This window comes from Lissotriton vulgaris, chromosome 3_2 (assembly GCF_964263255.1).
Source record: "Lissotriton vulgaris chromosome 3_2, aLisVul1.2, whole genome shotgun sequence".
NCBI lineage: Eukaryota > Metazoa > Chordata > Amphibia > Caudata > Salamandridae > Lissotriton > Lissotriton vulgaris.
In genome coordinates this window covers 180,712,036-180,734,205 of record NC_141690.1, presented here as the reverse complement: position 1 = coordinate 180,734,205, position 22,170 = coordinate 180,712,036, and the positions used below count along the sequence as shown (strand labels likewise).

Genomic DNA, 22,170 nt, shown 5'->3' with positions numbered 1-22,170 from the left:
CGCCTGAGGTTGTTCGTTGGATGCGGCGGACGGCGGCTAGGGCGAAGCTGGCGGAGCGGAGCTGGCGGCGAGGGGTGTGGAAGCTGAGTCTGCTGTTCAGGTAGGCTGGTCCGGCGTTGTGGAGTGCTTTGTGTGCGTGGGTGAGGAGTTTGAAGGTGATCCTCTTGTGGACGGGGAGCCAGTGTAGGTTTCTCAGGTGGGGGGTGATGTGGCTGCGGCGGGGGACCTTGATGATCAGTCGGGCGGAGGCATTTTGGATGCGCTGTAGTCGTCGTAGGTGTTTGGCTGGGATTCCGTCATAGAGTGCGTTGCCATAGTCCAGCCTGCTGCTGACGAGGGCCTGTGTACCCTTCTTCTTGTTTCTGTCGGGATCCACTTGTAGATCCTGCGGAGCATGCGGAGGGTGTTGTAGCAGGAGGAGGAGAGACCTGTTTGGACATGGAGAGGGAGGAGTCGAGGATGAATCCAAGATTGTGTGCAGGGTCGGTAGGTGTCGGTGCTGTCCCCAGAGTGGTTGGCCAGCAGGAATCGTCCCAGGCTGAGGGGTTGGGTCGGAGGATGAGGACCTCCGTCTTGTCCGAGTTCAGTTTCAGACGGCTGCTCCTCATCCAGTCGGCGATGGCCTTCATTCCGTCGTGGATGTTGGTTTTGGTGGTGCGTGGGTCCTTGGTGAGGGAGTGGATGAGCTGAGTGTGGTTAGCGTAGGAGATGATGTTGAGGTTGTGGTGGCGGGCCACTTGTGTGAGGGGGGCCATGTAGATGTTGAACAGTGTCGGGCTGAGTGAGGAGCTCTGGGGGACGCCGCAGATGATGTCGGTGGCTTCGGATCGGAAAGGTGGGAGGCGGACGCTCTGGGATCTGTCGGAGAGGAAGGATGTGGTCCAGTCGAGGGCCTTCTCTTGGATACCGGCTTCTTGGAGGCGTGTTTTTAGAGTGCGATGGCAGACCGCGTCGAAGGGGGCCGAGAGGTCCACGAGGATGAGGGCAGATGTTTCTCCGTTGTCTAATTGGCGCCTGATGTCGTCTGTGGCCGCGTTGAGGGCTGTCTCGGTGCTGTGGTTTCGTCTGAAACCGGATTGGGACGGGTCCAGGATGTTGTTGTCTTCGAGGTGGCGGGTCAGTTGCATGTTGACGATTTTCTCGATGATCTTCGCCGGGAATGGGATCAGGGAGATGGGCCGGAAGTTCTTGAGGTCCTTGTGGTCCGCCTTAGGCTTTTTGAGGAGGGCGTTGATTTCGGCGTGCTACCAGCTTTCCGGGAATGTCGCTGTTTCGAAGGAGATGTTGTTCCGTAATTGGGGTGCGATGGCTGCGTCTGCCTTGTTAAATATGTGGTGTGGGCACGGGTCTGTCGGTGATCCTGAGTGGATGGAGTTCATGACCTTGCGTGTCTCGACATCGCTGACGTTGGACCAGGAGGTCAGGCGGTTGGTGCTGTTGGTGTTCGGGAGAGGGGTGGAGTCTGGCGTGGTCGGGTCGGTCATGGTGTTGAAGCTTTCGTGGATGTCGGCGATCTTGCGGTGGAGGAAGATGGCCAGTGAGTTTAGTGTTCAAGGTTCCGCGTCGCACTCATGCCTCCCCCCTCCTGCTCCAACTTCACTGGCTCCCCATCAGGCAAAGGATAAAATTCAAGGGCCTCTGCATTGCTAATAAAGCCTTTTACGGCAAGGCACCGAAATACATCAAAAAGGGCTTAACCAACTATGCCCCAACCAGAGCACTCCGATCCTCGGAAGCTAGGATGTTAGCCTGCCCCCGCTCTCGTTTGGTATCCCTTGGAGGCACATCTTTCTCTACCATCATCCCACAGATCTGGAACAAACTCCCTGACAACCTCCGAAAGGAACACTTCTTGCTTCCTTTCAGGGAACAACTTAAAACCATTCTCTTTAAGGAAGCCTGGGGCGCACAGTAAATTACTACCTCCCCACCAGTAATCCAGAGTAGGTTCCTCTCTCTCTCTGCGCTTAGAGACCGTTGGTGATAACGCGCTATACAAATGCAAATTACAAATTACAAGTGAGTCGCAAAGTTCCTGTGAGGGTGGGATGTCGTTGGTGTTGGCGCTTGGTTTGGAGAGTTCTTTTACAATGCGGAAGAGCTCTTGGCTGTCGTGTGCGTTGTTATCCAGGCGGTCTTTGATGGAGGATCTCTTGGCTGATCTGATGAGGTGGTGGTGTCTGCGGGTGGCGTCCTTGAGGGCTGCGTGGTTGTCCGGTGTGCGTTTGTGGACCCATTTCTTCTCCAGTTTCCGGCGTGCGCGCTTGGAGGCCAGGAGCTCGTCGGTGAACCAGGTGGTTCTCTTGCTGGCGTGGTTGTTGGAGGGTTTCTTCAGTGGGGTGAGGGTGTTGGCACAGTCGTTGATCCACTGTCTGAGGTTGCGGGCTGCTGCGTCTGGGTTGGTGGGGTCGGTGGGTGGGTTCTTGGAGAGGGAGGTGATCAGCTGATCTTCGGTGACTTTGCTCCAGCAGCGGCGAGACTGCTGTTGAGTGCGATGGTGCCTGGTTGGTTTTTTGAAGGTGAAGTGAATGCAGCGGTGGTCGGTCCAGTGGGGTTTGGTTGTGTGGTCGAAGGTGACGTGGGTGCTTATGGAGAAGATGGCGTCCAGCGTGTTGCTGGCGGCGTGGGTGGGCGCGGTGACGAGTTGTCTGAGGCCGAGGTTGTCGATCAGCGTGGAGGAGTTGGCGTCGTTGTTGTTCTCGAGGTGGAAGTTCAGGTCCCCGAGGAGGATGTAGTCCGTAGAGGCGAGTGCGTGGGTGCTGGCAAGGTCGGCGATGGAGTCGCTGAAGCGGGCCAGGGGTCTGAGGGGGTCTGTAGATGAGAGTTCCTCTGAGGGTGGTGTTTGGGTCGGTGTGGATCTGGAAGTGCAGGTGTTCGGCGGTATTGAGGGAGTCATCTGCGTGGGTGGTGACCTTGAGGGTGGACTTGTGGACGATGGCTATTCCTCCTCCGATGCCATTGGCGCGGTCCCTGCGGGTGATCTTGTATCTGTCTGGGATGGCTACGGTGATGTCTAGTGCAGAGAAGTCATTCCACCACGTCTCGGTCAGGAAGGCTACGTCCGGGCCTGTGGTGTCGAGCAGGTCCCAGAGCTCGATAGCGTGTTTGCGTGCGGAGTGGGTGTTGAGGAGTATGCAGCGGAGGTGGTTGGGTCTGGTCCTTGGTGGTTTGATGGTTCTGTAGCAGGTGAATCTGCAGCTGCGGCAGGAGAAGGGTCCGTGGGTGTGTTTCGGAGGAGCAGCTGGGAGGCGGGAGCGGGGTGGCGAATGGGAGTGCAGGTGGGCGGGCCGCAGGTACACAGTGGCGGGAAAAACGGGCGGGAGCCGCGGGAGAACTGGGCACAGGAAGGAAAAACAAGTTTAGGCAAGAAAACAAGTACAGGCACAGAGGAATAAAAACAAGTCTGGGCAAGAGAGCAAGTTAGGGACAGGGGAATAAAAACAAGTCTGGGCAAGAAAGCAAGTACAGGCACAGGGGAATAAAAACAAGTCTGGGCAAGAAAGCAAGTTAGGCACAGGGGAAAAATACAAGATTAGGCAAAAACAATGCAGGCAGAGCCGTGCAGCAGCGTGGGGAGCGACCTGTCTGCGAGCAGGGTCATAGGTCGATCAGAATCTTAGCTACGGATCTGCACTGAAGGAATGGAAAAAAGGAAACAATATTTCTAGTGGACAGAGATTCTGCACCGACCCACCCCCTCCCCATTTGATTGACGCATTAAAGGGAAGATTTTCTGGTACTGCGAATTCTTCATCGATGTCAGTCTGCCCTCTCTCCTCAAATGCTTGGAAAAACAGAGGGTAACTGACATTGGTGAGACGGGGCAGGCGCTTTATGACCTCACTGATGTCACCTGATGTCACTTATGAGGCCGAATGAGTTTTCTGAATCCAGTCTGATGCCTAGGGATTGTTCTACAGGTGAGGAATTTGCAGGTAGAGTATCCACCAGACAGATCATTACTTTAAGTAAGTAATCTTTTTTTATTGCCCTGTCACACATTGCCCACACAAATCAAAGAACTCATATCACCTACTGCTTGTATATGTGTTCTTTCATATCTGCAAGACCCTGCACCCTTGAGTATTTCTTTAAGCTTCTTCTGAAAATAGAGATTGGTTCTCTTTCATGTATCCATGCCTCCATACTCTCCAGATGTCTACCTATTAGACATTGAGCTTGTTTTCTATAAGTGTGCTGGCAATACAACTCTTCAAAAACAATCGCAGTTACCTGTTTCATGTTTATGTCTAATGTGCTTGTATATCACTATGTAGCACTGCCATTTTAATGCCTGTAGCCTCCTCTCTGGAGCTCCCACCTGGCAAAGCTGGCTATGGCATTTCTTACATAACGTAGCAGGCGTAAGTATAGAGAATTTTCACTCCAATGAGGGATTAACAATTAACAGACTTTATAAGTATTCACCTCACTGATTCTAATTTTATAGACCTCAGTGCGATTAAAAGCTGTGTGTACCCACTGGGACCCAAACCTATGAGAAAGACTGCTTTCCCGCAATACGTCACTTGTCAGTGCCAGCTATATTGCTGATTAGCTACCGTCAGCTTGTCAACCCACTGCGTGACAGATTGGCCTTCCTCAGTATGTCATTTTGCAGTGTGATATCCAGTCTCTTTCTGTATGTACTTTTGTACATGACCAGATCTTTGCCCTCAATATTAGACCCCTCGCACCCACCCCCACACTCACGTCTTTTCAACCCAAGCTGCAGGTCAGCCATCCCCCAGTTTAACAGTCTCTTCCAATACGTCAACTCCTAGTGTGATTAGTGAGGCTTCTTTAATCCAGTGGCAGCCTTAAATGCGAGATGTCAGTCATACTCCAGTGTGACAGATTCAATTGCCCCAACACGTCAGACCTGTTGTGATAGATACGTCCCACCCCATCATTTCACCACATGATAGATTCATTGTTTCTTCAAATATGACTGCTCTCAATATGACAAATACCATTTCTTTTAGGTCCGATCCTAACAAGTTATATCCAACTTCAGCCAGCTTGGTATCCTGCAGTGTACAATATAATTTTTACTACAGTGTGAGAACATTTTTTCCTCTGCACGCCAGCCATCTAGAGAGCCAGGAAAACGACCCTCAATATGCCAGCTCTCAATGTGACATGTAAGGTCTCTTTCAGTTTGTCAGTCCTTAATGTAGACCTTCCTTCAGTATGGCACCCTCCACATAGGCTTTCCGTCAGTATGCCAGCCTCCAGTGTGTCACATGAGCCTGCCGTCAGTAGCTCTCCCAGAGTGTAGTAGATATATCTTCCCTCACTCTTACTAGGTCTTAGTGTGGTACATAGGCCTTCCATCAGTATGCAGACTCAAGTGCAGTAGCTATACCTTCCCTCAGTCTGCCACGTGCCAGAGTGACACATGGGCCTTCTGTCAGTATGCTGACCCAGGGCATGAAAGACATACGTTCACTCAGTCTGCCAGGTCTCAGAGTGGCACATAGGGCTTGTATCAGTATACCGATCCAGAGTATGGTAAATATGCTTTCCCTCAGTCTGCTAGGGGTCAGTAGCACGTGAATCTCGTCAGTATGTCAACACAGAGTGTAGTAGATGTGCTTTCCCAGAGTCTGCCAGGTCACAATGTGGCAGCCCTTTGTGGAAGTGCTGGTGCTCCCCATTTCTAATATAGTAGCTTTGCTAAGATATACTGCTGTTGCATATATAAAAGCTGTACTGGGAAGTGCTGATACACAGTCCTTTTTTTTTTTAAAGTGTTGCAGCACTGATGCTAGGGAGCTAGTATTGTCCATTACACGCCCAACCACCCCAGGTACAGCAGGGGGCACCTCAATTATTGGTAGGGGGGTCTCCCTTACGGGACTCCACAGAGGGGAAGTTGACGACCATAGGTGATCCAGTGCATATACCATCGAGCCCTCAGTCACCTATGAATGACAGGCCGGGGGGAGACTTGTCTGCACTATCTATCGACCTGGAACTATGGGGTCGCTACGTAAGCCCAGATAAAGTGGAATCTTTGGAGCAGTTTAAAGCTCCAGGGGGTGCCACCCCTTCTGGGTTACTGCTGTATAGTAGCACCCCTTCGTTAAATGGCCATGAAATATCTGACTTGTTAAACACCTCCAGGAGCCCCGATCTTAATCTCCTGGATAATTGTTGCACTGTGGAAGCACGAGAAAAGCCGATCTCTGAGTCCATGATCGCGCTGGAACAACTCCTAGCCTCAATCTTACTGCTTCTAGGGAAATTTGTAGGCAGCTCGGACTGTATTCTTGAATCAGTCACTCAAATTTTAAAGACATTGCTGCAGAAATCGCCGGATATGAGTAAGGCCTCTCCCCCCAAGTCTGAGCATTACTTGTCTGAGGGGAACACCAGAGATACTAGAGGGGAACTGGATAGGAAGAATGAATTGCCTACTCTGGATCCTCACAAGGATATGCCCCTTACTGCAGCTCCTAACTGTATCAAAAATATAGTCCTGGAGATAGAGGAGGAGGATAAAGCTTTGTCTGGCCCTAAAACGGTCCAGGAGATATTTCCTATCTTCGTGCCTGAGTGCGGAAAAGAACCCCTGGACGACAAACTAGAGGTAAAAGAAGAAAGGGGAAAAAATGGTAAACAAAAAATTAACAAAGCCAACAAGAGGAAACCAATTCGAAAATACAGAAAGAAGAAGCAGCGGAGGATTATTTTCCAAAAGATCACAGCGGCAAGGGAGAATGATGAAAGGAATGTGGAACCCTCTTCTACTTCCTTAAAGGTGGACATGGACGTGAACTTAACTGCTTTAACCTCTGTAGAGGGGGAAAATGAACAATGTAGTCTGTTTACGCAGGAAGCTACACCGCAAATAGGGGGCTCTCTCCCATGCTCTCCTTCACGGAGCGCACTAGGAGTACCAATCTCTTATCCAGCTGGGGCTCTTAATCCTTTGGCCCCCCCCTTTGCTGTAACACTTGAATCGGAAAATCATTGTCCCCCGGCTCGTTCTGTAAATATTTCTAAGGCCCCGGTGGACGTGCGTGTATTAGATTTTGTACCCTTATTTGATACTGACCTTTTGTTAAATAGAGCTTGGCTTCTCAAACGTTTTAGTGAGGTTGAAAGTCTCTATCATATTCAATCTAGAGACATAGAATTGGTGTCTCTGCTGGGTGGAAGTAGGGTATTGAGTATACGGGTGAAATTTTATTCGCCTATTATAACAAACTTGATACTTGAACAAGCCGAAAACTTTCAGCGTTTAGGTATTGACATTCTCCCTATCTCCAACCCAGGCAAGCCAAATCTTTTATGTAATCAGGGGTTTGGGTGTGGTGAGCAAAACGGGGTAACCTCTCCCCTGAGAGACCTGAAAATTTGGGTTTCCAGGGGAAAACGTTCAGTTTCGCATGTGAAGCCACTTCCACTAATTGAGAATTCCTCACTCATAGATGATAATAACCGGTGGAATTGGCTCCATAGTGCATTATCAACAAAAACGAAGGATAACCCCAAATTGTTTCACCATCTTTAACACCGCATTAAATATAATTTCCTGGAATGCGGCCGGATTCCACAGCAGCCCAGAGAAACTTGCTTTTTTATCTACTCTGGGGGCTGATATATTGTGCATTCAGGAAACATGGTGCATTGATATGTTAACTCCTTCAAAAGATTTTTACGTTTTGGAAGTTCCAGCTGCGCCCTCTAAGAAAGGGCATGCCAGGGGGGGGATCGCCTGTTTATTGTCAAATAAATTTCAATGGAGATTCTCCCATTATATTGACCCCAGTAGACTTTTCCACACAATAACACTAGAAAATCTGTTCCATGATGGTAAAAAATATCCCATGGTCATTTTTAATGTGTATATACCCCCTGAGGAGTGTTTTAATGATAATTTACAGCAGGTTCTCCAGTATATGGAACAGATAAAAAACTCCCCACCTTTCCCTGTAATTTTGCTTGTAGGTGATCTGAATTGCAAAATCTCAAATGCTAGTCTAAAACTCTTCAGGAATAAAGTTAAGGAAGAGGTACATTTTATCCCCCAGACGCTTTTTCCAGAGAACCTGTTGACAAATAAAAGAGGGAAGATTCTGTTAAAAGAACTAGCGATTGGGGATGGTATTATCTTAAATGGAAGATTTCCATCTGACGTCCCCGCCAATTATACTCACAAATCCCCCTTTGGGTCGTCAATTTTGGACTATGCTATTGCTGACTACGGCCTGTTTCCCCATATTCTGGACCTAAAGATTATACCTACGCCACTCAGCGATCACAGTATATTGCTTTTAACAGTGTCTTTAAATTCTTTGAATACGGCGTCTTGGTCGCTTAATGGCAATGAGGTTACCTTCCATGCCTCTTTTGGAAGGTGCTTCTGGAACTGTGCCGCCATTAATGGGGTGCAGGACCTATTGGCCGATACCCTTATGGTACTAAATGAGTGGAATGGCAGCGAATTAGTTTATTTTGAAGAATTTATGCGAAAGATTTTATTGTACGCAAAAAAAACTGTTCCCCCTAGGAAACGAGAGGTAGTCCCCATTACACTGCGTACTCTGAATAGGGAATTAAATAAACTAATTCGCGAACAGTATGTTGAAAGGGTCCTGGAACGTGGGAAAGAAATAGCCAGGTTAAAAAGAAAGAGAAGCAGACTCAAGCAAAAAATTAAAAAGGATAGGGAGGATGAAGTATGGATTAAACTGAGGGAAGCTGCTGTACATGGAAACATTAAAGACTTTTGGGCAATAATTGGGAAAGGATGTGGTACTCGCCTTTCCCCCATTCCCATTTCTATCCCAGAAGAGGTATGGTCCTCTCACATCCGAGAGCTCTATGCAGGGAACGGGACCACAGGTATTGATAACTTCATGTATGCTGCCCCTGAAGACCTGGTCTTCTATCCCTCAGAGAAAGAAATCGAGACGGCTATAAAAAATATGCGACCCTCTGGGGCCATGGGACCGGATGAGCTCCCGATGACGGTCCTTAAACAAGATCCCTTAAGGTGGAGTAAAATCTTGTACCCCGTGTTTAAGGCGTGCCACCTCTCCAAATCTGTTCCTGCTTCCTGGAGAGGAAGTATTTTGGTGCTTATCTTTAAAAAAGGTACAAGGGATAGCCCCAGTAATTACCGCCTGATTGCACTCCTCGACTCCATCGGAAAGGTCTTTGCGAAATGTCTCCTTAGTTCTCTTTCTGATTGGGTCGAGGATGGCAATATTCTGCCGTTTGAACAGACTGGTTTCCGAAGGGAGCATGGCACGCTAGACAACATGACTGCCCTTCAGGTGATCACAGATAAATATGTCCAGGTGAGAGGAGGAGTTGTATACGCCGCCTTCATTGATTTCTCCACAGCGTTCGATAAAGTAGATCGTGGAACGCTGTGGAGAAAACTGGCGACGCTCGGTGTCCCTACTCCCCTGTTGGAACTGGTGCGGGCTCTGCACACTGAGACCTGGTGCAGGGTCTTAATGGGGGGCGAAAGGGGGCTTTCGGCCAAAATACCATCTCGGAATGGCCTGAAACAAGGCTGCTTACTAGCACCCCTTTTGTTCTCCTTATATACGGCTGACCTCCCTGCTGCCGTGTCTGCCAGTGAGGGGATTGCACCGATGATAGGAGGGACTCCAATATCCTGCCTGATGTATGCCGACGATGTTCTGATGCTTGACCTGACCCCTACTGGTCTTGCAAACCGGCTACAGGCTCTCCAGGCCTTTGCTAGGGAGCATTACATGAAGATCAACATTAATAAAAGTAAGTTGATGTGTATAGCCGGTAAGAAGAAGTGCCGCTCGACAAATTACGGTTGGGCTATTGAAGGGCATAGATTGGAGGTCGTAACTTCCTATACCTTTTTGGGAAAAATATTTTCGGCCAATATGAGTGAGAAACTCCATATAGAGCACTGCTCCCGCAAAGCTATTGCCCATGGCAATGGGTTAAAGTCCCTATACCAGGCAACGGGGAAAAGACATTTTTCTAGTCTTCTAGAAGTGTTCAGAGCAAAAATCCCCGCAACTATCTTGTATGGTATTGAAGTAATAGAGGTGAAAAACTGGGACTTTTGCCATAAGATTGAGGGGAAACTCTTAAGATCCCTCTCGACTCTTAACAATGCTTGCCCACTGGCCGCCTGCAGGCTGGACTTTGGACTCAGGAGTTCCTGGGTTCAGGGTCTATGCGCCCTAATAAGATGGGTGGCCAATTTGGCTAGAGCGAGAGATGGCACCCTGCGAGTTCTCCTCAAAAACGAACTATTGGGCAATTTTAAGGAGTTCTCTAAACTCGTAAGCAATTTTAGAAGGGCTGTGAAGATACTTAAACTTGATGAAAGTGCTCTCTTCTCCTACTCCCCCACGCAGTTAAAACATGTCCTTAAGGAGGCCTCGTGGGAGTTTTGTTTCCTCTCCGACAAAAAATCAGTTGGGGATAAAAGGAACGTGGAGCCTCTCATCTCCTCCTATAGGTTGAAACAGCCACAACCCTATGCCCTATGGAACCTCCCACATGGGATACGTAGGTTCTGGTTTTTATTACGCTATGATTTAATCCCACTTAACCTATTGCTATCCAAATGGTATGGCACTTCTGCCTTGTGCAATTTATGTAAACTGAACAACCAGGACTGTATGCATGTACTATTGATCTGTCCTATGTTACGTAATTTGCGCAATCGATGGCTAAAAGTAATCTGTCTCCGCCTTAACATTGTCACTTTAAAAGATTTTCTCCATGCACTTTATTGCCCCCCTAACGAAATGTTCTGTTCTTATATTTTTAACTTTTTTAAAGGATTTTTAGCTATTTATTAATATTACTGGAGAAACTGTGTCTGTCCGGCCCTGTTGGATTGATTGTTAGTGGTATAGCTATTGCGGATCGAATCTTGTGTTTTTTAAACTCTTGTATTTTCTGTTTGTGTTGCTATGTATTGCATATGCTTATGTGGCCCTCTTTGAGAGCCAAAACATAATAAATAAATTTGATTTAAAGGCACTGGTGTTACTGTCACTCTTATAAGAAATGGACTTTGCTGAAAAATGTTTGTAATGTAAGGCAATGCAATGGAAGCTAGCTCCAGAGCTTTTTTGGGGGGATAGGGGGTGGGGGGGGGGGGGGGGGGGTGCTCAATAGCACAATTCTATTCTCCAACTGTTATTCAGTGGTAATTATCAAGTTTGCAATGGTATTTTCCTACCTGCTGGCTTGACTTTATTTTTGTTTTGCTTTCTAAGTGAAAACAATTGTAAATCAAGGTTTGTTTTGATGTAAATAAAATATGCAGATTTCCTCAGACAATGAAGATAGTCCAAATGATCACTTAGCCACCTGAGATATTTAAGTATAACTTTGTATATAGTGTCAGATGAGTACACAAATATTTATCAGTTTACTAAGCTTATTGTTCAGATGTTGGATAATATGAAAGCTGGAGCTAATTTTGCCTCTTTTTTAATTCAAAGGCAGCTTTACCCTCGTTAGCAAATACGCCTTCTTTAAGCCCAATTCGACGAAAAGGAAAGGACAAAGAACCAGTGGAGCAAGCAGCTGCTCCATTAAGTCCTAAGAAGACTGGTGAGACAAACCCAGGTATGTAGATGAACCAACATCAATGTTTAACACCCATTCTATCATTCTATCAAGAATGTCCAAACACAAATGTATTCTACTTCAAGGGAACACAGAGATGTGAAATCAGAGCTTTGTTGTTGAATGCAAAGTCAAGCGCACACAACCTGCATTGGTATCTCAATTAAGTTTGGTAATCATTCAATGAAAAGGATAAGATTCAACTCCAATGTTTTTGACTTGTAAGATGTTTATTCATCCAATATAGGTATTAGTTTCACAAGAAAAACCAGCCGACACGTGTTTCGTCAAAACCGGGGTAAACCCGTGACTCTTCAGGGCTGTGGCGTGAAAAGAAGAAAGCTGTGTCGTCGGACCGGTGATACTCCCAACCCGGTCCTAATCGGGTGTCTAAAGAGGAAGACGCGTCGAGGAAGTGCTTCTAGCGCGTCTGGTTGTGTAAAGTGGTGAAAATAAACCGACGCCGGATGAGAGGTCGGTGAGAGCAGGGCAGCAAATCCGCTCGCCCTTGCTGGGAGCTTGTACTCGGTATGTCGATGTGGAAGGAAGTCCACATCGACATACGTAAGTAACCGGAACACTTACGGACTTCCTTCCACATTGACATACAGAGTACAAGCTCCCAGCAAGGGCGAGCGGATTTGCCCCCTTCCCACCCCTCCCCCCCACCCTCCCATCCCTTGAACCCCCCCCGGTCACACAACCCCGGCCCCCTTGGTCAACTCTTGGTGTCTCAGGCCAGTATCATCTATACATCCGCAGTTATGGCTCAATACACATTCCCCATTGTAACCACTCGCTCTACCGGAGGGTCCAGCCACAAGCCCCTGTATTCGGCCCACCTCTTCCAAATCCGATAGTGTTTACGCGGGCAGCCCCGGGCCTCAAAAATAGGCTGCTCCAAACCCATGCAGAAGTTCAACTCCTTCTTCCACACCGGAACAGAAGGAGCTCGGGATCCTTCCATGCTTTTGCAATATCCCTCTTAGCGAGGGTCAAGCCTAAGACCAATAAATGCCTCTTGTACCTATTCCCCCTCCAAACCCCCTCCATCACATGTAGCAAACCCAGTTGTGCCGTACGCGGGAGTTCCCACCCCAGAACCTCTGCCAGACAACCCCACACTGCTCTCCAGAATCTATCCAGGGAGGTGCAGTCCCACACCGTGTGAAGCAGTGTCCCCACCTCCCCACCACATCTCAGAGAGTTCCGGCTTGCAATAAGACCTGCCTTCCACAACCGCTCCCTAGTATAATAAATTCTGTGGAGATATTTAAATTGAATAAGCCTCAGTCTCATTGCATTTGCCGCACCTCTAGGGGCCTCCAGTGCCTCCCGACAATCCTCCTCCTCTAATCCCCCAACATCCCCTGCCCATGACTCCCTAAGCTTTTGTAGTGTCGAGGAGCAATGTGTGGTGAGAGTCTGGTAGATTTGTGATATCTTTTTTTCACCTACGTCTCCCATGAAGACCTTGGCCTCCACGGGACTAAACTCTGGAAGGGAGTCCAAACCCACCAGACTCTGTGTAATAGCATGACGGAATGGCAAATATTGGAAAAATTGTGACCGGGGCATACCGTACTCGGTTTGGAGGTCCTGAAAGGATTTAAGCGTAGTACCCGACATGACATTCCCTAACCTCAAGATCCCAATGTCGTCCCAACCCCTGAACCCCCGAAGGACAGGACATCTGTGGACGCTAGACCTCCACAGTACGTTGAAAGAAAACATGTCCGCAATGCCACCCGCTTCACACCTCCCTCCCAAAGGAATTGTCCCAGCGCTGAATTAACTTGGCGAAACCACTGGGGAGATATAGGATAGGGATGATTCTGTAGTTGGTAGAGTAATCGGGGGAGTGCCACCATTTTAAAAATTGCAAAAAACACAGTTGATGGACAGAATGCAGAACAATGTCTTACATTCACCCCAGTACAAAGATCAAGGCCTAAATCCATCGTTTTTTTGCACTCCACAAGACCCTAGGTCAGACAATGGCTATATGTAAATCAGCCTTGACCCTGTGCCTCATGGGAACAGTCCAGCCCGAACTACCAAGCCATGTCTTTCCTAGACCGTAATCAAGCATCCAAGGACCGGTTTCTGGCTATCAGCCTTCTTCAGCCTGGATAGCTTGACTCCTGTGGTGTGGAGTGCGGATTTAGGCCCAGATCCTTGTACTGGGGTGAATGTATGACATTGTTCTACATTCTGTCCATCAACTGTGTTTTTTGCAATTTTCACCCCGAGTGTACTGGGTATACTCGGACGTGAGTCCCAGGCTCTCCACGCCACTGGAATCAAGCTATCCAGGCTGATGAAGGCTGATAGCCAGAAACCGGTCCTTGGATGCTTGATTCCGGTCTGGGAAAGACATGGCTTGGTAGTTCGGACTGGACTGTTCCCATGAGGCACAGGGTCAGAGCTGATTTGCATATAGCCAGTGTCTAACCCAGGGTGGTGTGGAGTGCAAAAAAACGATGGATTTAGGCCCAGATCCTTGTACTGGGGTGAATTTATGATATTGTTCTACATTCTGTCCATCAACTGTGTTTTTTGCAACCATTTTAAAAATGGCAGACCTGCCATATATAGTGAGAGGCATACGGGACCAAGTCTTCATGTCAGTCCGGACCCTATCCCAGACCGGCACCATATTGCTCTCCCAGGAGACAGCAGGGACCTCGGACAGAAACACTCCCAGATATTTTATACCTCCAACTGCCACCTGCAGCGCTGAAGCCCAGTCGCCCACTCCGGCCCGGTCCCCCAGCACCCACAGCGTCGATTTACTAGGATTTAGGTACAGGCCAGAGCTCTAACCGAAGATTTGCATTATTTCAAGAATACGAGGCCCGACCTATTTAGGTTTGTAAGAAAGAACAAGACGTCATCTGCATATAGGGCGATTCTGTCAGCTGGACCCAGCTCCCACTCAAAGCCGCTAAGCTGTTCGTCCATGCGGACCCAGGCCGCCAGCGGCTCCATTGCTAAAGCAAACAGATACGGCGAAAGGGAACAGCCCTGCCTGGTTCCCCGCCCGATTGCAAATTTAGTAGAAATGGCACCCGCCACTCTCACTGAAGCCGCCATATCTGTGTATAGCAGCCGTAGGTAGGACAGGAAACGAGGCCCCAAGTTTAGCCTGGGCAGCAGCGCAAATAAATAGACCCAACTTAGGGAGTCGAAGGCCCTATCAATATCGGGTAGGAGAAGAGGCGCCTGCACCCAGAGGCCCCGGACCGCTGCCACCGCCACATGCGCCCTATGGATGTTATGCCTGGTGGCCCTATGGGGCATGAACCCAGCCTGATCAGGGTGGACGAGGCCCGCAATATGGGGCAAAAGACGATTGGCCAGCGCTTTGGCCAACATTTGTGCCTCAACATTTAATAGGGAGATCAGCCTATACGAAGCATGCTGGTCTGGCGGCCTACCCGGTTTCTGGAACACCACTATTTCTGAATGCCTCCAATCTGCAGGGAGGCGGCCACGGTCCCGTGCCTCCTCCAATGCTGCCTTGTAATGCACACCCAATTGAGTGTGGTATTTCTTGAAGAACTTGCTGGAAAACCCATTTGATCCTGGAGCCTTCCCGATATTCAGTTTACCTAAGGCCTTCCCCAGCTCCTCCATTGTCAGTGGAAGCTCGAGATCCTCCCTGACCTCGTCCGTCACCGCCCGGGGCGGCAGGTCCGCTATAAACTTTTCTACCATCTCCGCTGGGAGGCACTCATTCTGGGCATATTGATCCGCATAGAAGGACGTGAAGTTTCGGCCAGCAGCCTTGGGTCCATAAGTGGGACCCCAGCGGCATCCAGAAGCCCCAGCAAAGTCTGAGCCTGGAATGTGCCCTGACAAAGCCGCTGCAGCATTGTTCCAGACTTGTCCCCCGACTGATAAATTCTACTGCGCGTCGCCAGCCAAACCTGGTGAGCCTCATCTAGGAGCAGCGACGAATAGGATGGCTGAGCTAGAAGAAGTTGTGCCACCATCTGACTCTCTCCCCCCGCACTACAGCGCCGCTCCAGGGACTCTACCTCTGCCTCGACGCGCTGCAAGTCTACCCTACGCTGTCTGCGCGCAGCCGCACACCACGCAATGTCCACTCCCCGCAGCGTGGGCTTCAGGGCCTCCCACACCGTCCCAGCCACCGGCACCGATCCAACATTATCAGTCAAATAGTGGGTAATGGTATCCCCCATGCGTTTCTGATAATCCTCCTTGTGCAGGTGCTAGGTGGACAGGCGCCACCGAAACGACTGCCTCGTCCTACCCAGCTGGAACTCTATACACACCGCCGAATGGTCAGATATTCCCCGCGGCAAAATGGCGCCGAACCTACCCTGCCAATAACTGTTAGAGGAACAAAAATATAATCCAACCTGGAGAAGGAGTTATGGACTGCTGAAACATAAGTGTAATTCCGCTGAGTCGCGTGCAGATATCTCCACGTGTCTATCCAATCTAGGTTGGTAACCATACCCCCCAGCCTAGTAGCTACTGCAGGCCCCCGACCTCCCCCCGGCCTGCACCTATCCACCCGTCCATCAATGACGTCATTCCAGTCTCCTCCCACCACTGCCAATGACTCTGGAATATCGGCCCAAAGTGTGAACAACTTTTCTATCAAGGACCATTGCAGAGGAGGTGGGGCTTACATGCTGCCAAACACAAAGGTCTCCTCCCCAATCGTACCTCTAATAAATATGTATCTGCCCTGTTGATCTACCCACTGGGTGAGGTGGATGTACATGAGCCTGCGATGCACCAATATGGCCACCCCCCGTGAGCCTCTAGTAAATCCTGCATGAAAGACTTGCTGCTAGCCAAAGCGCTGTAAACAAAGGGTTTTGTTACCCATCAGATGAGTTTCCTGCAGCAATAAAATATCTGCGCGCTCTCGCTTGGCCTGTCGCAACACAGCGCCTCTCTTAATTTGATCCAGCATACCCCTCACATTCCAGCTGAGGATGCGAAGGGAAGCCCCAGCACCACTCACATTAGCTTCCACACCCCCATCAATGAACCACAAAGGGAAATGCTTTCGCACTGAGCACCACACACGCATGCATAACAACTAAGGAGACGCCTCTAGTGTTGTGTGACCCTCCCCACCCCCTCGTGCACCAACAAACTGCCCCCCCCCCCCAACTCCCGTTCCCAACCCCATACCTCAAGAACATTGAAGTACCTATTGCGGCGTAGGTAGCCCAGGGTCCAAAACAGAGGAGCCAAGCCCAGCCCCACCAATGGATCCCCCCCTCACAACCCATCCTCTAACTCGCCTTCAACAAAACCCAACCAGGGGTAGAGCCTGCCCCCCCCATATCCCCCCCACCCCGCAAACCACAAATAATACTTCACCACATACTTTCACAGTCCGTCCTGGCCGGGTACTCCACTATAGCAACAACAGTCTGGCCCCAGCCGAAGGAGCCAGAGCAGTGCAACACCCCAGCATAGCCGTGTTCTCTGTACTCACTGGACCGGTAGTCAGGTTGCAACTATAGGAGGATCTGCAGCACTCTTGGAGTCCCCCTCCGCCCCCCTTGAGTCTGAGCGTTTCCGGGACCTGGAGCACCAGTTCCCCTTATTCCACGACCCTCGGGCCGTCCGCGACTGTTCTCCACTTTGCGAGGCGTCGGAGTCTAGGCCCGGAGGGGTATGGGCCCGCACCTTCCCTGTCTCGTCGGTCCATTGGAAAACCTCTTCAGGAGAATCAAAGAAGTGTGTGCGAGCCTGGAATACCACTCTCAGACGGGCCGGATACAGGAGAGCGTATGGAAGCTTGAGGACCCGCAGCCGAGCCTTGGCCGCCATAAATGATTGGCGCTGCTGTTGCACCATCCTTGTATAGTCAGGAAAGATATGTATCCGCTGGTTCTCATAAAGGAGAGGTTTCTTTGCCCGTGCCTGTTGTAAGATAGTGTCCCGGTCATGATAGTTCAATAATTTGGCAAGCACCGGCGGGACCCAACCGGCGGCTTCTGGATAAGGGCCGTGTGCGCCCGCTCAATGATAAAGCAAGTTGAGAGGGAGTCCGGAGGGAGCCAGCTCGTCAGCCATTGCATCAAAAATGTCTCCATATTGGCCTTCTCGCAACCCTCCAGGAGCCCCACAAAGCGCAGGTTGTTCCATCGGGCCTGACCTTCCGCATCCTCAGCCCGAAGCGCCAGACTCTTTTGCACACTCTCCATATTGGCGACTTTATGCTTCAGGGTCGTCACATCGTCCTCTACCCCCAATATTCTTGTTTCGGCTTCCGTGATGCGGGCTACTGCGTTGCGCAGATCTTGACGCAGCAGGGTAACGTCCGCCCCCACAGCCCCAATATTGGTATTGAGCGCGTCCCGGGATTGATTTATAGCAGCCAGCAGCATTGCATTATCAGTACCAGGGTTTGGGGGTCCCCCCGCTGCTCCGGCCCCTCTATTTGGCTCCGTATACTTGTTTATGGGCCCATGCTTCGTGGTACTCCCTCCGCTCCCATCACGTGTCATCTCGGCCGGCACCCTGGGGCACCCACCAGCCCAAACGGTCCGTCAACCAGGGCGCCACTATAGTCATGGGCGCCTCTCAGGAGCAGACTGTCTCCGGAGCAGGTGTGCCAGGCCCAGCCACCAAACCGCGTCCTCTGACACTCAGACCTGGCCCTCACCGCAGGGCTCTGCCCTCAGGATCTCTCCGCCTCCGGTCAACAAGTTGTCGTTGGGGGGGAGGGCGGGGGGCTCACCGCCACCACCTCCAAATGCCACACTCCACGTGCAACAAAGCACGTGCCGAATGTCCAGTACTGTAGGCCCAATTCCAGGCACTACCAGTCCGGGGCCCCCAAGGCCTCCACCAACTATGAGGGCCCCCCCAATTCTGGCACACCATTGGGCCGCAGATCACCCCCAACTGCGCACTGCAAGGATGTCCAGTGTCTCCCCCAACCTCTCTGGTCCCAGCACGGTACCTGCACACGAGGGCCGACCTGCCCCCGAGCCCTCACGAAGTATCACCTCACCAGGATACCGCCTCGGGAGTCACCAAACTGTGGGTCCCGGCTTCGCGGCCCTCCTCCGGCCTGGCGATCGTCGGGCCCCAAATGATGAGCTGGAAGGATTCGGCCACCACGCGACTGCCCAAGCGCCTCCAGTCGCCACCAGGGGAGCCCTCAGGACTCTGCTCACATGGGCCGGGGCGCCAGCCCGCCCGCCGCGACCCCTCCTCGGGCTGCCGCCTCTCGTGCACCGCGGCCAGGGACCCGAAAATCTAGGTCCCGGCAGCCGCAAGCCGGACCAGGCCTCAGTCCGCAGCTCCTCGCCACTGGCCGTCCAGCTTCTCCCGAAGTCCGCGGGACCACACCGGAGCTTTACCAGCGGTCCGTACACCCGCACCCCTCCTCTAAACTGCACAGGGGAGTGGGGGAGAAGGATAATTGGAATGATTTGAGGTAGGCGGGACGGAGCTATTCTAAGCTGCGTCCGCCATGTTAGCCGGCTAGGCCACGCCCTCTTTCTGCCAAATTTGGTGAAATTCCATTCAGCCTTTTTGGATATAGCTGTGCCTAATTTCCCTATGTAAATTTGCTAGGGGAAAGCACATTTTGGGACCCCCCTCCCTCTAGTTCTCAGCCCTTGCTGATCACCCCAAAACTTGCCAGGAAGGACCTGATGTGGATGAGACTTTTTTGTGCAGATTTGTGTAATGGCGCCAAAGTTATTTGCAAAGCAATAAATGAATTTCCCCTGGATATCTATATGTATATGTATATATATGTATGTGTATGTGTATGTGTATATGTATATATATATATATATGTATATATGTATGTGTGTGTGTGTGTGTGTGTGTATGTTTGTATATTGAAGCTTGAGGACTTTCATTCTCTTCTCTCTGCTCACCCTCCTCAATTGCATTGTGATCCTGATTTGTCTTATAGTTCACTCTGCAACTGCATTTTTCAAGGTCTTGACTCTCTCATCCCTGCTAAATAGTCTAAGGGCCGTAACTTTGATTCCAACCCTTGGTTTAATGGTTCACTGGCCGCTATTCGTAAATCTTGTAAAAAGTTGGAGAGCACCTGGAGAAAGGACTATGACCTTGGGGCTAAATCTTGCTACCAGGCTGCAATTAAAAGCTACCATAGGACTTTACATTCTGTCCGGGCAGCCTATTTTGCTAATGAAATCAAGCTTAGACACAATCCGGCGAAGTGTATTTTTAAAATACTTAAAGATCTCAGAGTTAGGAAAAACTCCACTGCTTCCGTGATTTGCTCTGAGCAACATTGTGAAGACATTGCGACCTTCTTTGTGAATAAAGTAAAAAATATCTATAGGTTGTTCCCTTCGCTGTCTCCCTTTCTCACTGCGTTGCAGAGTGTTGTAAAAAGGGGCGTGGCCATTGAACATATCTCTGCAACGCAGCTTCCTGGCGCATATTGGCGGTACCTGGTGGGATAGTTGGCCCCCAGGGACCCTCAGGATTGATGAGGAATTAATTTCCCAACTTGAAACGCGCCACAGGGCGTGTTTGCACACATGTCGCCTCAGGCCACGCCCTCTTTCTTCACGATTCACTGTGGCGAGTTGTAAGTTGGGGAATTAATTCTCTTTCAATACTGAGGGTGCCTGAGGGCCAACTAGACCAACAGGTATGTCCAGTATGCTCCAGTGATGTCATTAGTGATGTCATTAGTGATGTCACTGACCATGTCATGAATGATGTAACGTCATCAGCAGTGCATTGCGGGCGCGCGAGTTATAGTTAGCTGAACTAACTATAACGGGGGAATTTTTATGGTTTTGTATGAGCGAAATGTCCAGCTAACTAGAACGCCCCTGAAACCTATGGTTTTTTCAGTGAATTTCTAAGGTTATGCAAATGCTAATTCCGAACTATAACATGCCTGAAACCTATGTTTTTTTCAGTGAATATATATATATATATATATATATATATATATATATATATATACATACACAATAGTGGTTCACATATGGGACGTCCGTGTTGATATCCACACACTGCAATCATTGCATAAGGTGTTTTATCCTAACATCTGATAACTAAATATGTATTAACCCCTTCGCTGCTAGGCCTTTTCCCCTCCTGTGCTGAGTCCTTTTTTGGCTATTTGGGGTAGTGCGCGCTTAGGCCCCTGTAACTTTTTGACCACATAAGCTATCCACGCCAAATTTGCGTCCTTTTCTTCCAACATCATGTGGATTCTAAAGGCGCCCAGGGTTTGTGGATTACCTTGGAGGGGTCCCAGAAATTAAACAAAATATAGTGATTTTTTTGTTTTTTTCAGAAAAATGGGAAAAACGGGCTGCAAATGAAAGCCTCTGGGTTTTTCCCTGAAAATGTTATCAAAAAAGGGTTTGTGGGGCTGAAATCTCCATTTTCTCAGCTTTTAGGAAATGACAGTCTTTTGTCAGAGAACCGACATTTTTCACACAGTTTTGGCATTTTTCTGGGACATAGCCTATTTTTGCTATTTTTAGAGCTTTCCACCTCCTTCCAGTTAATGGTAGAAATGAGTTTGAAAGCAATAATGGATCCTAGAAAGCTGTACATTTTCAAAAAGTAGACAAAATTCTGAATTCAGAAAGGGGTCATTTGTCTAAATCCATGAAGGTTTCTTTATAGAAACTAACAGTTAAATATTGGAATAATTGAAAATTTGTTGAAAAAAACAGCCTTTTGTCTCAACGTTTTCACCTATAACTTTTTCTAGTTTTGACAGCTCTTAGAAAGCAATATACCGTTACATCCGTTAGACCTTCCTGGTTGTGGGGATATATAGGACTTGTAGTTTCACCAAGAACCCGACGAACCCAGATCCAAAAACTGAGCAGCAACTTGCAATGGTATTTTTTCATTTACTGGGTATAGAGCACTTTGTCTTGGAAAATGTATACATGGAAAAATCTGTATGAAAGACACCTATGTATTTCTGAATTGGGTACAAAATATAGAGTTCAGAAACAGTATATTATTGCTAATTTTCAAAATTGGGAATACTCATAATAGCATAAGAATTATTGGTCATTTTTCAAATTTTTTTTTTTTTTACACAATGTCTTTCATTGAAAGGGAGAAATGCGCAAAAGCTCAATTGGTAATAACAGTTGATTTACAAATCTGAATTACCCCAAGTCTCCCGATAAAAACGGTACCTCACTTGTGTGGGTCGCCCTTGTGCCTGCGACAGGAAACGGCGCAAAATGCAAAGTGGTGACACCTAAATTTTGCAGTTACAAATTGACCCTTTTTTAGCAAAGTGCCTACCTGTAGTTTTTGCACCCTAGCTCTGCCGGCACCTAGGGAAACCTAGCAAACCTATACATTTTTGAAAAGTAGACACCCAGGGGAATTCAGGATGGGGTGACTTGACTGCCTACCACCAGGTCTTGTTACCCAGAATCCCCTGCAAACCTACGAATTTGACAAAAAAAACACATTTTCCTCACATTTCTGTGGAGGAAAGTTCTGGAATCTGCTTGGATCAACAAATTTCCACCCACCCAGTGTTCCCCCAGGTCTCCCGAAAACAATGGTACCTCACTTGCGTGG

General features: G+C 49.2%; 1 protein-coding gene across 2 annotated transcripts in view; it reads left to right on the top strand.

The window, feature by feature from the left end:
• The window catches only part of HTT (huntingtin), a 2,178,328-nt gene that overhangs the window by 824,619 nt on the left and 1,331,539 nt on the right, over positions 1–22,170 (top strand). For both annotated transcript variants that reach the window (XM_086964158.1, XM_086964157.1), the window contains one exon: positions 11,472–11,598. In XM_086964158.1, coding sequence (XP_086820284.1) covers positions 11,472–11,598 — 127 coding nt within the window. The remainder of the gene's footprint in view (positions 1–11,471; positions 11,599–22,170) is intronic.